Below are 13,762 nucleotides of genomic sequence, written 5' to 3' on the forward strand. Positions count from 1 at the left end.
GCATATTATCTGAATATTCTTTGCCTAGAAAGGCTATTTGATTGCATTATTTGGTTGTCTAAGAAAAGAAAGCAATCTGATTCTTCAATGACTGCTAGCTGTTTAAGAATTAATTTCCTTATTCTAACTTTCTATGCCCAAAAGGAATTCAGCTTTTTGGCCTAGTTTATTTAGCTTGATATGGAAACAAACATTCTTGTGTGGATGAAGATGAGTTTTTAGAAAACCTTTAGGCATAAATTGATTAAGTACTACTCATAGCTCTTTATACTTCCTATCACTTCTAACAAATATTCACATTAAATGGGACTGTCCAAAAGGTCTTCAATAGAGAAATATTCTTAAGTGCTATAAAGCTGTATGCACATATTTTTGGTAACTTTAGCCTTGCATCATGTATATCCAGTGGGTAAAATTCCTTACTTCTATTAAAAACAGATATACATATAACTTATTCTTCAGTTGTGAAATAGTTAGATACACAAAAACCTGGTAAGCGTTGACATTACAGAGTAAAAATAATCGGACTTGTCATTATTTGTGTTCTAAGGTTGATCGATTCAGTCAGCTTCTTGCTTTTACTTAATAGGCACTGAACTGAAATATCTCAATTCTTTCCTCTCATGTTTTTTTGTTATTTTAATTTATGACTTAAAATACCAATATATAAAACAATTCACCAATATATAATGTAGAAAACAGCTCAGTAAAGCAAAAATTGAACCCTACATGCTTCTGCAGAATAGAATATCTTGCAAACTATATCTGTTCTTATGTCCTGGATAAGTAGAACAGAGAGTTTCTTTTGTCTTATGGTCATTTTTTTTTTTTTCCTTTTGGATCGAAGAGTGGCTGTGTGTGGTAGTTTTGCCACTGAGAGTCTCTTGTTAAATGAAAACTTTCAGCTAAGCAAGAATTAGTTATCCTTCAAAGGGTAGTCAAGAGGAATGTCTCATGACCCATATGGCTATTTATTCTGAGGCGTACATGTTATATGATATGATAAAGTCAGTGTGGCCACAGGAAAAAAAATGAGAATGAGGCTTGGAAAGAAATTTATAATACTTGCAAAGTCCTAGAGAAGGAGATCAGTACATGCCATGCAGGGTCACAGGAGAAGCAGCAGGTTTTGGTCAGGTAGCAGAAGACAGGAGTGAGGAGAAAGTTTAGTCCAGAGCCCTTTTTGAGGTTTCTGCAGGAAAGGTAAGGCAAGGAGAGCAAACACTTTAGGATTGGGTAATTTGAATAATTCCTGTGGGATTTAGGCTTCTAAGTGCCTGATACGTGGCCTAGGATGATTTAGGGCAGGAAAAATAATGTGAATGACTTGGTGTGTGAGAGACAGATAAAGGAGGTGGCTGCAGCTATAGACTTGGGAGTGGTTGGCTTTCATACAAAAGATATGTGCCAGGCTCGGCCCTTTGCTGTCTAAGATTTGTATAGCCCTGGGAGGGGCAGTCTCCCACACTGCCCCTATTTTCTCAGAAAGATTTTTAAAGATCTCCAAACATCATAGAATACAGAAAATAAAGATAGGAGATCTGGTTCTAGTTATGGTCCATGCAGCGCTGGGCAGTTACTTTAATTTGTAGGCATTGAATTCCTTATTGATATCATGAAAATGAAAATATCTGTCTTGGTTTAGTGGACTGATGAGAACAAAATAAGTTAATATTTGTGAGAAAGCTTTGAGAAATGTAAATTCAGTATACAAATAGTTGCATCAGGGATCATTACATCCCAGGAAACCTTGTAGCATGTGAAAGAAAGAATCCCTTGGAGTACAACTGATTCACACTTCACTAAAACTTCTTAGTGAGCAGGACACTGCATTGCAAAACTTTTCCATCTATCACTTTGTAATACATCTGTCTACTCCTTGATCCCAAAAAGCGGTTCACAAAATGACTATAAGACAGAAGCAGTTCTCTGTTCTACTGATATAAGTCATAAAAACAGAAATAATTTTCAAGATGTTCTCTGCAAAAACATGTATGATTTGCTTTACTTTATTGAGCTCTTTTCTACATTATGTATTGGTGAATTAGTATGTATTGGTATTTTATTTTAAGCCCTACATAAAAAAAATATTTTTTAAAAAAGCAAACCATGATATTGAGGAGTTGGAATATTTTGGGTTCAGTACCTATTATGTAAAAGCAAACAGCTGACAAAAGTGACCAATATAATAGCAGAATTAATGACAGTTTTGATAATATCTTACCCTGTAATTTCTACGTTTACCAGGTTTATGTACCTCTAAATATTTCACAGCTGGAGAGCAAGTTATATGTTTATTTTAAGTAGAAATAGGAACTTCAAGTGTGACAGAGGTAAAGTTGCTTAAAATTGTATGCATATAGCTGAGTGTTTTTTTCTGGGGGGCGGTGGACAGGGTGGGGACAGAGTTTCTCTGTTGCCTGAGCTAGAGTATAGTGGTGTGCTCATAGCTCACTGAAACCTCAAACTCCTGGGCTCAGGGGATGCTCATGGCTCAGCCTCCTGAGTAGCTAGGCCTACCTGTGCCACCATGGCCAAATAATTTTTAAAGTGTTTGTAGAGATAAAGTCTCATTATGTTGCCCAGGCTGGTCTCAAATCCTTGCCTCAAGCCATCGTCCCACCTCAGCCTCCCAAAGTGTTAGGGTTACAGGCGTGAGCCACTGCGCCTGGCTCTAGCTTATTTCTTATACATTAATTTCTATTCACTTTTCTTCTTCTACCTCATTGAATCTTACAGTTCTATAAAGTTCAAGTCAAGTGCCTCGTTCTTGACTGAGCCTTCCAAACCACTCCAATTATGAGTGTTATTGTCCTTTGATCACTTACTATATGTGTTATATACTGTTTAATTGTTACTTACACTCAAACCTGTACTATCAATTATGTTTATCATAATTTAGTAACTTAAGAGTATTAATGTAAGTGCAATGAGACAAAACTCTATATTCTTTTCCTTCATTTTCTTTATGGAACTTAACACATAATATAAATTTGCTAAATATTATTGTTTGCTTTTTAACACATGATGTATAATTGACAAATTATGAGGTAAAAAGTTGTTTGAAGTAAATGTTCACATTAACCACCTAATAGAAAGTTTTAAACTCTCTTTGATATTAAAGAATATTTAAAGTATCTTACATTCAAAGTGAAATTATTTTTAATCATTACCATCTTTAGATTAAGGAAGGGAAGACCTAGCTCTTTGCCTGGAGCTTTAGATGGTCTTGCCCATATACTCTTCTGGCCACACTTCTCTTCATAAAACTATGAACTTGAGAGATGAGAAAATATGTCACTTAGAATTTATGCTTTCTTTCTATATTATAACATAGACATTCAAGACCCCCCATATTCCTTGCTCAAATGGTTTCAAGTCTACCTTCAGGAGCATCGTGGCTTCTTATTGGATCCATCCCCAATGGGTCTATTGTGCTCTGATGTGCTGAGCCTATGTTGAATGGAAGACCAAAGTTGGCAGCTTTTTGTAACAAGGGAAAGATACAGTTTATACATGAGGGCTGAGATGCTCATACACGTACATATGTGAAACTCCTCATAGTATGAAATAGAGGTAGAGTCAGGGAAGGTAATAGAATTGGGATTGAGTAAGGCTAGGGGCTGGCTCTCTATGAACCACCAAATGCTGCCGTGGAATACTAAGGAGTCCAAGTATTTTAAAAATGAACCTGGCCTTTCAGAACGTTATAAAAGTATCTTTACAAAGTAGGCAAATAAAATATATTTAAGGTTTGATCTCATTTGAAGAATGATTTATCATTTTAAAATATTTAGGCAAATAGTATGGGAGCCCCCATGCTCACATTCTTGCCTTGGGCCTATAGATGTTTAGTGTCCCTATTTATTTTAATACTTGAAAATTATAACTAAAGGTTGTATATACATAAAGACAAATATAACTACTGGTGACCCTTGTACAATGCGAGAGTTGGGGGAGCAACCCCTTTTGTAGTTGAAAATCCACGTATAACTTTTGACTACCCACAAATGTAACTATTAATACTAATAGCCTACAGTTAACCACTAGCCTTACTGATAACAGTCACTTAATACCTATTTTGTATGTTGTATGTATTACATAGTATTCTTGTAAAACAATATGCTAGAGAAAAGAAAATGTGATTAAGAATACAATAAGGAAGAGAAAATATATTTATTTATTAAGTGGAAGTGGATTACCATAAAGGTCCTCACCATAATTGCCTTCATGTTGAGAAAGCTGAGGAGGAGCAGGGAGAGGAGGAGTTGGTCTTGCTATCTCAGGGATAGCAGAGGTAGAAGAAAATCTGCATGTAAGCGGATCTGCACAATTCAAACTTGTGTTGTTCAAAGGTAAACTATGTATATAAATGCAATATTTCTAAAAGAAACATTATGTCTAAAATGTATTATAATTTCTATATCTACTGGTTATATTTTATAGTAAATTTCATGGCCTTTTAAATCAATTATATTCTTGAATTTATATTCTTATTTTAAGCATTTAGATTCAATTTTACATACCTAATATAAATGAATTTCTATATTCCTTGATAAGATGAAATTTACCAGTTGATCTGTTCTGACTGGGTACCTGAGTCTAATTTTGATGTCCCTTTTTTTAAAAGAAGAGAGAAGAACAAACACTATTGTTCATCAAACGTCACAAATTTGACATAGAAAATGATTCATTATTTTAAGTATCCTTATGCATTGTCTTTGAGAAGAATCACATTTCACATTATGTGTGTGTATTTAGGTATTTCCTTATTTCTTGGTTTAGCTCGGTCCTGTCAGTGAATATATATTACATTTTTTTTTTTACTCCTGACCTTTCTCTACACCTAAACATCCCCAACCCAAAATATTTTTAAATAAAGAAAGGTATAATTTCATAAATGATTTTTTCCAAACAAGATGCAATTTTTCACATTTTAGTTAAATTAATCTCATATTTTAGAAGAAAATGTTTGATGAGCACAGCAAATACTTTAATTGACATACAGAGATATAGTTTGAAGATATTAAAATGTAATTACTCTAATTTATTGGGAATATAGTTCTATAGTCCCATATGGTATAGGAGGGGATGTAATATAGACAATAATAATTACATATTTGCATTACCTGAAAAACAAAATCAAGTCTGATTTGAAATTTATCCAGCATTAGAATAATCAGTAGATGAGTACTTTCAAGGCTCTCCCGTAAGTAAAATGCTTAGGATTTTACATATTGACTTTAACAGTTCCAAGATTTTATTATATTTCTTATTATTTAATATTGTCCTTGTTCACAGTTATATTCAGAATGATTAGTTGGCAGTCTAAATGAGCTATGAGAGCTCTGGTTTGCCTTTAAATTTAAATTTGAGAGTAATGTGAGACCCATTATGCATTAGGATGAAAGATATTTAGATGGGCAATTTCATATATGTTTCCATGAAATTACTGAATTGCCCCTGTTAAACGATGAGTGTATTTTGTAAAATTATATCCACAGTTCAAAAGAATTCATTGTTCTTTTTATGGGAAATGGTTTCTGAATTTCAGGCAAGCAACTTACAAATAAAATTTTTAGTTAGAAATTGTGGTTAAGTTTGTTTCATGGATAATATAAATTATTTGTAGAAATTTACATTAGATAATTAAAAGTCCTTAGTGGCATAATAGTCCTGTATAGTGAAGAAAGTAGTCATTCTGTTAGAAGCTATACTAATTGAAATTCAACCAGCTTTGATTAAGTAACTCTCTACAGCCAATTAAAATGAGAAAGTGCAAGCAGAATGTGTTAAATAATCTTATTATAAATCATTGAAGTACGATATCAAGAAATAGAATACTTATTCACTATAGCAAACCATTTATCATTTCCAGTATACTCTAATAGAAATGATAAACTATGATAACTAATATATTTTCCCCAAATGGCTATAAGATTACTAGAATGTTTTTTTCATTTACTGAAAATTCTCAGATATAACTATACAAATTAAATATAATTAAAACCTAAATTTACAATATAGAATTATGCAATAATAAATATATAAATACTGATGATACCAACTAATTTCAATGCACTCAAATATTTATTAAATTTCTAAAAAAAGGATAAAGTCTTTCTGTGAAATTAAGTGGCAAAATGCTTTGTATATAAACATGCAGAGGTGAAGATAATCCAATAATGTAGCTCAGAGGAAATGCCAACATGCTTAAAATGCTGATAAATACTTTTTTCTTGAGCCCTCTCTGACCCTCTGTCCTTATTACCTAGTGTGCTTCAAATGCCCATTCACACTGTTCCTAACATATACCTGTGCACTCCTGCCTCAGGTATTGTACTTACTGTGTCCTCTTTGCAAGGTTCACTCTCTCATCTCTAAAACATTGCTTAAAGGTCACCATCTCAGTCAGGCCTTTTTAGCCACACTATTTAAAATTGTAACCCTCCTCTCCATCTACCTGGCTTATTTTCCCCATTATACTTTCTACCATATTATTCAGTTTAATCATTTATACTTATATTGTCTCTCCTCACATACGGCAGGGAGTTTTTGTTCAGCTAGTTAACTGCTGTATTCTCAGTATTCAGAATAGTGCCTGGTAAATATTTCCTGAATAATTCTAAAGCCTTCCTATGTCTATTTCCCATCAAAATAGCCATATAAATATTTAATTGAATATTGGTAAACATACTCAATTTCTGGCAAATTATACATGAGGAAAGATGGGAAAACCGAAGTGCATTTGTCATGGGTCTAGTTCTTTTATTCAAATAATGGATGCTATTTAATGTTATATATGGTGTGCCAGGAACTATTTTAAATGCTTTACATATATTTAACTTATTTATGCCTTACAGCAACCCTGTACTATTAACTTCCTTTTACAATTGAGAAAACTGGAGATTAAAAAAAAAAAAATTCCCTTGGTCATGCAGTTAGTATGGAGGAAAGAAAGACGGGCCAGCTGATTCCAGAACCCACTCTTAACCAAAGGCTCCTGGTTAAAGCGTTCCTGCATTGTTGCTTTGAAGAGCTTCATTTGTATCATTTTTAATCAATTTTCTTTCACTAAAAGAAAAAATTGGAAAGTAATCGTTTCTATTTAACCACTGTGGTTTTATAATTTAATTACTTTTTTTTTTTTTTTTTTTTTTTCCCTTCTTGCAGTGGGATGCCATCACGGAAATGGATGAACACAATAGGCCCATTCATACATACCAGGTATGTAATGTAATGGAACCAAACCAAAACAACTGGCTTCGGACAAACTGGATCTCCCGTGATGCAGCTCAGAAAATTTATGTGGAAATGAAGTTCACACTGAGGGACTGTAACAGCATCCCATGGGTCTTGGGGACTTGCAAAGAAACGTTTAATCTGTATTATATGGAATCAGATGAATCCCATGGAATTAAATTCAAGCCAAGCCAATATACAAAGATCGACACAATTGCTGCTGATGAGAGTTTTACCCAGATGGATTTGGGTGATCGCATCCTCAAACTCAACACTGAAATCCGTGAGGTGGGACCTATAGAAAGAAAAGGATTTTACCTGGCTTTTCAAGACATTGGGGCATGCATTGCCCTGGTTTCAGTCAGAGTTTTCTACAAAAAGTGCCCCTTCACTGTTCGGAACTTGGCCATGTTTCCTGATACCATCCCAAGGGTTGATTCTTCCTCTCTGGTTGAAGTACGGGGCTCTTGTGTGAAGAGTGCGGAAGAGCGTGACACTCCTAAACTGTATTGTGGAGCCGATGGAGATTGGCTGGTCCCTCTTGGAAGGTGCATCTGCAGTACAGGATATGAAGAAGTTGAAGGTTCTTGCCATGGTAAGAAATTAACATTTAATAGTCTATCTTTTATTTAAATGATGATTTTTAGAAAGTGAATATGTTATACATTTATTTTAAAATAATAAATATTTGAATGCTATTCCTGACAATTATGCAAAAAATGGATTCATATTAACTATAAGAAAATTGCTGATTTTTTTCCTCTTAGGAAAGGTATATGAAATTGTACCATATTGCTTTCAGTAAAGTAGTTAAATAATATGAATTTCTGTATTCACCTAATTTTTATAAAGGAAAGCAACATAAATGGCAGCAAAAAAAAAAAAAGCACTGGGGATTCAAAATGGGGATTTGTATGATCTTTATGCTTTGGTTGTTTGTAGAAACTATGACATTTAAAGACAATTTAAAAATAATTCTTTCTTTCATATTGAATTGCAATAATTGAATAGTTCTTAAATGAAATTCAGAGCAAGACCTGTCTCAAAAACAATAACTGGAATTATATTTACATAAATGAGGAATTCATATATGTTTTATTTCAAAAAACTATAGGCTAGTTTATATGAGTGTTAAATGTTTCATGGTTGAATATCGACCTTACCAATTTATCCTTTGCCATTACTATCTTTTGCTAATATTCAGTGCAATTTCCCACCCTATAACATGTTAGCTTTTTATACTAATAGCAGTATTTATAGAAGATCTAATTATCAGTAAATATTAACATGATACAGTGTTAGTTAACAACTCTACCTTTCACATTGTTGTAATAATGAAATACCCATAATTTTCAAGAGGGCACATTTTTCTCTTTTTATTTGATTAATTTGGTGAGGACTTATTAATCTAATAAATATGTACACTTAAATATTTTATATAACCCTGATTAATAGCATCTATTAAATTATATTTCCATTAAGGATCCATAATCAAAATGTAAATGTAGAAATACAGTTATTTCTTGGTAAATAGTATCATACTAGAGATATTTCCCTCTAAATGATAACTTATTTGTAAGGTTTTTTCAATAGCACTATATTGAATATATTGACTTCTTTATCAATGTTGTATTCACATTCATTAAAAAGTATCATAATAAAAGGAACTGAATAAGAATTTCTCAAAAGAAGACATACAAATGGCCAACAGGTATATGAAAAAATGCTCTACGTCATTAGTCATCAGAGAAATGCAAATCAAAACTATAATGAAATATCATCTCAACCCAGTTAAAATGGATTTTATCAGATAGGCAATAATGAAAGCTAGACAGGATGTGGAGAAAGAGGAGCATTTAGTGCAACCACTATAGAGAACAGTATGGAAGTTGCTCAAAAAACTAAAAATAGAACTACCATATGACCAAGCAATCTTATTGCTAGGTATGTATCCAAAGGAAGGGAATTCAGTATATTGAAAAGATATCTGTACTCCCATACTTATTGCAGCACTATTCGCAATAGCCAAGGTTTCAATCACCACAAGTGTCCATGAACAGATGAATGGATAAATAAATTGTGGTGCATATCATAATTGACTCTCATATAGCTATAAAAAAGAAAAATCCTGCTACTGGCAACAACATGGATGGAACTGGAAAACATTTCATTAAGTGAAATAAGCCAAGCACAGAAAGACAAAACTTGCATATTCTCTTTCATACATGGGAGCTAAATATTAAAAATCATTAATCTCCTGGAGACGGAGAGTAGAATGATGGTTACCATAGGATGGGAAGGGAAGTGGGGAGGGGGGATAAAGTGGGAATGGTTAATGGATGCAAAAATATAGTTAGATAGAATGAGTAACATTGGATAGAACAACAAAGTGATTATAATCAACAATTATTTAGAATATACTTTAAATAACTAAAAGAATGGAATTGGAACTTCTTAACACAAAGAAATGATAAATGCCTGAGATGATGAATACCCCAATTACCCTGATTTGATTAATTCACATTATATGCCTGTTTTAAAACATCACATGTATCATATAAAGATATACAATTATTATATATCCATAATAATTAAAGATTTAAAATGAAATAAAATAAAATAAAGGATCAGAATATATAAATAAGAAAAAAATACTTGTATGCATATAAGAGTCATGGGTAATATACGTGAATTTTTAAAGGCTTTATCTATTTGTAAAGCACTTGGGTTCTTGACCCTTCAAAAGTTCACTAGAGCCTCCAGTGATGATTATGTTTGGTAAATGAAGAATATTAATATTTTCATGAGAAGTCTATCATATATATTTTATAAAGTATGAATTAGCTTTCCTCTAATATTTCATTACTAAAGCAGATTCATTCAAATTTATCAATATAGATTGAATCTAAAATTTTTATTCACCTACAAAGATATATAATGGAGCAAAAATAAATTATAAATGATCCTGGAGAATCTAAAAAGACATTACATTGAAAAATAAACTGAAGAAAAATTCATACTTATGAATAATTATTCAGTGAAGTTGGAAAGACAGTAAGAGCTGAGGATAAAATATATTACGCATAGTAAACATGTAGTTTTAGCAAGTTTTAAATTAGGTAGAAGATAGCTATTGGTAAAAATAATAAAAGGTTTAAACATATTTAAAGAATAATTTAATAATCTAAGGATTTATGTGTTTAGCTGTTTTTAAATGTTTGTATTTTTTTATGGCATTGAACACAGGCTTAAAGTGACCAGCCATGATGGCCAGATGTTTTTTTTTAACTTAATATATTTACTGTGTGGCATTTTATTCTTATTTCTATGTGTTAGAATTTCTTCAATTGTTTGGCAAAGAAACTTTTGGGCAAATAATAAACAGCATCAGTTTATCTAGAGCTTCTGATAGTTTTTATGGCTTGCTATCTTTGTTATTTTTTATTGCAGAAACTCGAGGGAGTAGGCACAGTATAAATGTTCATCATTTTGTAACAGATGGCAGAAATTGGAAGTATTAAATTTGAATTTTGTAGCTATGACTTACTAACGTTTAAATCAGTTTTCTTATCCATAAAGTAGTGGTTATAATCAACTAAAGATAAAATACATGTAAAAACGATTAAAAACAAACATATTTGCCTGATTCTAATTGAATACAATAAATTGCTATTTACAAGCAGAAGGTAAGTCAGAGTGGATGTGGAGACCTCATTTTAAAAGATAAGTATCGTACTCTCCCACCGGTCTCCATTTTAGAGTATTTACATGTGTGTTTTTGATGCTTCATATTGCCCCTTTATAAATCCTCTGACAATAATTTTATCATTGCTTCTATTGACATCTTGTCCTATTTCCTAACCTCAGCAAATTCTGCCTTCTGTTTTTATGTCTTTTGAGGAATCCTTGTATTTTTAATATCTCTTGCTCTTTTCATATTTTATCTAGCTTCTTGGCACCCCTTTCTTCTAACTTTACATGTGATGGAATTTCATTCATCCTTTAAGGTCTAACACAAATGTCATATATCTGAGTCTTCACAAAGTTAAGCCTTCTCTCCTCTGTGCTACAATTTGTGCTAATTATGTACGTGTCTGTTTCACCAGGGCTGTTAGATAAAACAGGTGTATTTAAAAATCACATCTGTAATAAAGGATAAGAAATGTATTGATGAGTAATCACAAGACACTGAATAGTTAAAGGTACAACCTATTAGTACTTCTGTGAAATGCTCTGTTTCTTCTCATTTCTGTGAAATCAGAAAGTTTCCTCCTGGAAGGGTTGCAATATTTTAGATCTGAAAGACCCTAGAAAATACTTCCATCATTTAATGAATCAGGACACTATATTACCAAGAACAAAATGTAATTCCCTGGGGCCACACAATAGTAACTAATATCAGATTGAGAACTCAAGCCCAGATATTTCTCAATCTGGCCTTTTTGTGTTTCCCTCCCTCCTAGCTTCTATTCTCCCTTTCCTCACTCCATCCCTTTCTTCTCTCTCTCTCTCTCTCTCTCTTGCGTTTCCTCATTCCAGGCATCCCTGCCCTTTGATGCTTTAACTCTTCTTGCCTGCCAAACCTAAAGCACAGGTGCCCTAAATTACTCATTATTAATTAGGCTGTTTTTGCCCTGTGTTTATTTTGGGAAATCTGTTTATGGGCACTAATAGAAGATTTACACATCCTTTCTGAAATTCAGGCTGTGGAGGATGATGGAAAAATATATAGATTTATCTGTAACTTTGGTTTTAAAGATGAGACACAGGAACAATTACAGTGAGGCTTAAAGGATTTTCATAGTTTGCTTGAATGAGTTTGAAAATTCTTGGTCTGCTATGCAACCAAGACTCAATAAGCTGATTTAAAATAGAATTAATCCGTATCTATTTGTGCTATCCATATCTAATGAATGATGTATATTTACTTTCATTTAAATAATGTATTATTTATCATAACAGCTATACTACCAAATGTTTGAATTTGTTATTCTTTTCTGCATAATATTGTTATGGTATACCAAGATCCAAATTCTTGTTGCACAAAAGAGAGAACCACACTTTTATTCTTGTGATATCAATCAGGCTAGAATGAAGAGAAACATTATATTAAGCGTGTATGCTAAAAATCTAAAAGCAAACAAATAAGATTACTATATTATACATAATAAGTGATACTTTAGTCTTGTCTCAAATCTCTCAAATCTCAACTTATTTTACATAACTATTTTAGTTTTATTTCATACGTTCGTAATTAAAGCTGTCATATTGGGCATGTTAATGTTACAAATTTAATTTTTTAATTGTTTTAATTCTACCTAATGTCAGTTTTCCTAAAGGTTAAAATTTAAAAATAATGTTGATTTGTAAAGTACCAATTTACATCAAATAGTCTTTGACTTTATATATCTAAAACTGTTTTAACACTATGGAAGAAATAATTAACATGCAAAATTGAATGCAATTTTTGTTCAGTCGTGTGAGTTCTGAAGTGACATGAATCCCTAATAAGCTCCTCTTGAACATTAATTTAGGATGAATCTCATTAAGGTAGTGGTACTTGTACTTGGAGATATAAGTTTGAGTTTAGAATTTTATACCTGCCGAGAATACATCATACTGCAAGGATGCCCTCTTTAAGCCTATAAATATCACATGATATAATTTAACAAATTAATATCTGCCTATGAAAATTAAAGTTCTTACAGATTGAGAATTTTTTAAAACCTATCTTCTTTCTAGAGATATAGTTTTATTTATTTATTTTTTTTTTTTCTCTAGTACTGTATTAAAATTCAGGAGAAAAGGATAATGGCAATTCTCGGACCATTGCATTATTGTTCACATAGGTGAATGGGATATACAGGGCCTTTAGTGACATTGCTATTGATTTGATCTCCTGAAGAGTGTTGTTATTAAGGCTTCATGGCACAGTTCTCTGCTACAGTTCAGATACATTTATGTTCTGTGTTTATGATCTTCTGTCTAATCATGTTATCAGAGATGACTGTGGAAGCAGAGAGCATAAAGAAATTTGAGATACCAGGATTTTCTGGCATTAAATAAGGGGGTCTGAGGCTATGATGAAAAGCTGAAAGGTAAGATTGGGATCAGAAAAAAAGGGCAGACTTACTGGCCCGGGTAGTATTTTCACTTTCTAAAGGTTCTCACACACTAAATATAAACTCTTACAATATAACCTTCAATTCCAAACAAAGATGCTTTTTCATGAAGCAATTCCAGACTTTCTTCTGTCTTTAGAAGAATAAGAAATCAAGAAGCATGAAGGAGTCTAAAAATAGAAGATATTATTTCCAAAAATAAACAGCAAAGTCGAATAGTTACAAGCATATCTTAGGCATATTGTCAGTTTGATTTTAGACTACTGCAATGCAGTGAATATTCCAATAAAGCAAGTAACACAATTTTTTTTTGGTTTCCAAGTACATATAAAGGTATGTTTATACTATATTATAGTCTGTCAGTGTGCAATTGCATTATTTCTAAAAGTAATGTTCAT

General features: G+C 32.3%; 1 protein-coding gene across 1 annotated transcript in view; it reads left to right on the top strand.

Annotated features, from left to right (window-relative positions):
• Positions 1 to 13,762, top strand: part of EPHA6 (EPH receptor A6) — an 884,686-nt gene that overhangs the window by 157,148 nt on the left and 713,776 nt on the right. The window contains exon 3 of the mRNA XM_069471955.1: positions 7,174 to 7,837. Coding sequence (XP_069328056.1) covers positions 7,174 to 7,837 — 664 coding nt within the window. The remainder of the gene's footprint in view (positions 1 to 7,173; positions 7,838 to 13,762) is intronic.

This window comes from Eulemur rufifrons, chromosome 7 (assembly GCF_041146395.1).
Source record: "Eulemur rufifrons isolate Redbay chromosome 7, OSU_ERuf_1, whole genome shotgun sequence".
In the NCBI taxonomy this organism is placed as follows: Eukaryota; Metazoa; Chordata; class Mammalia; order Primates; family Lemuridae; genus Eulemur; species Eulemur rufifrons.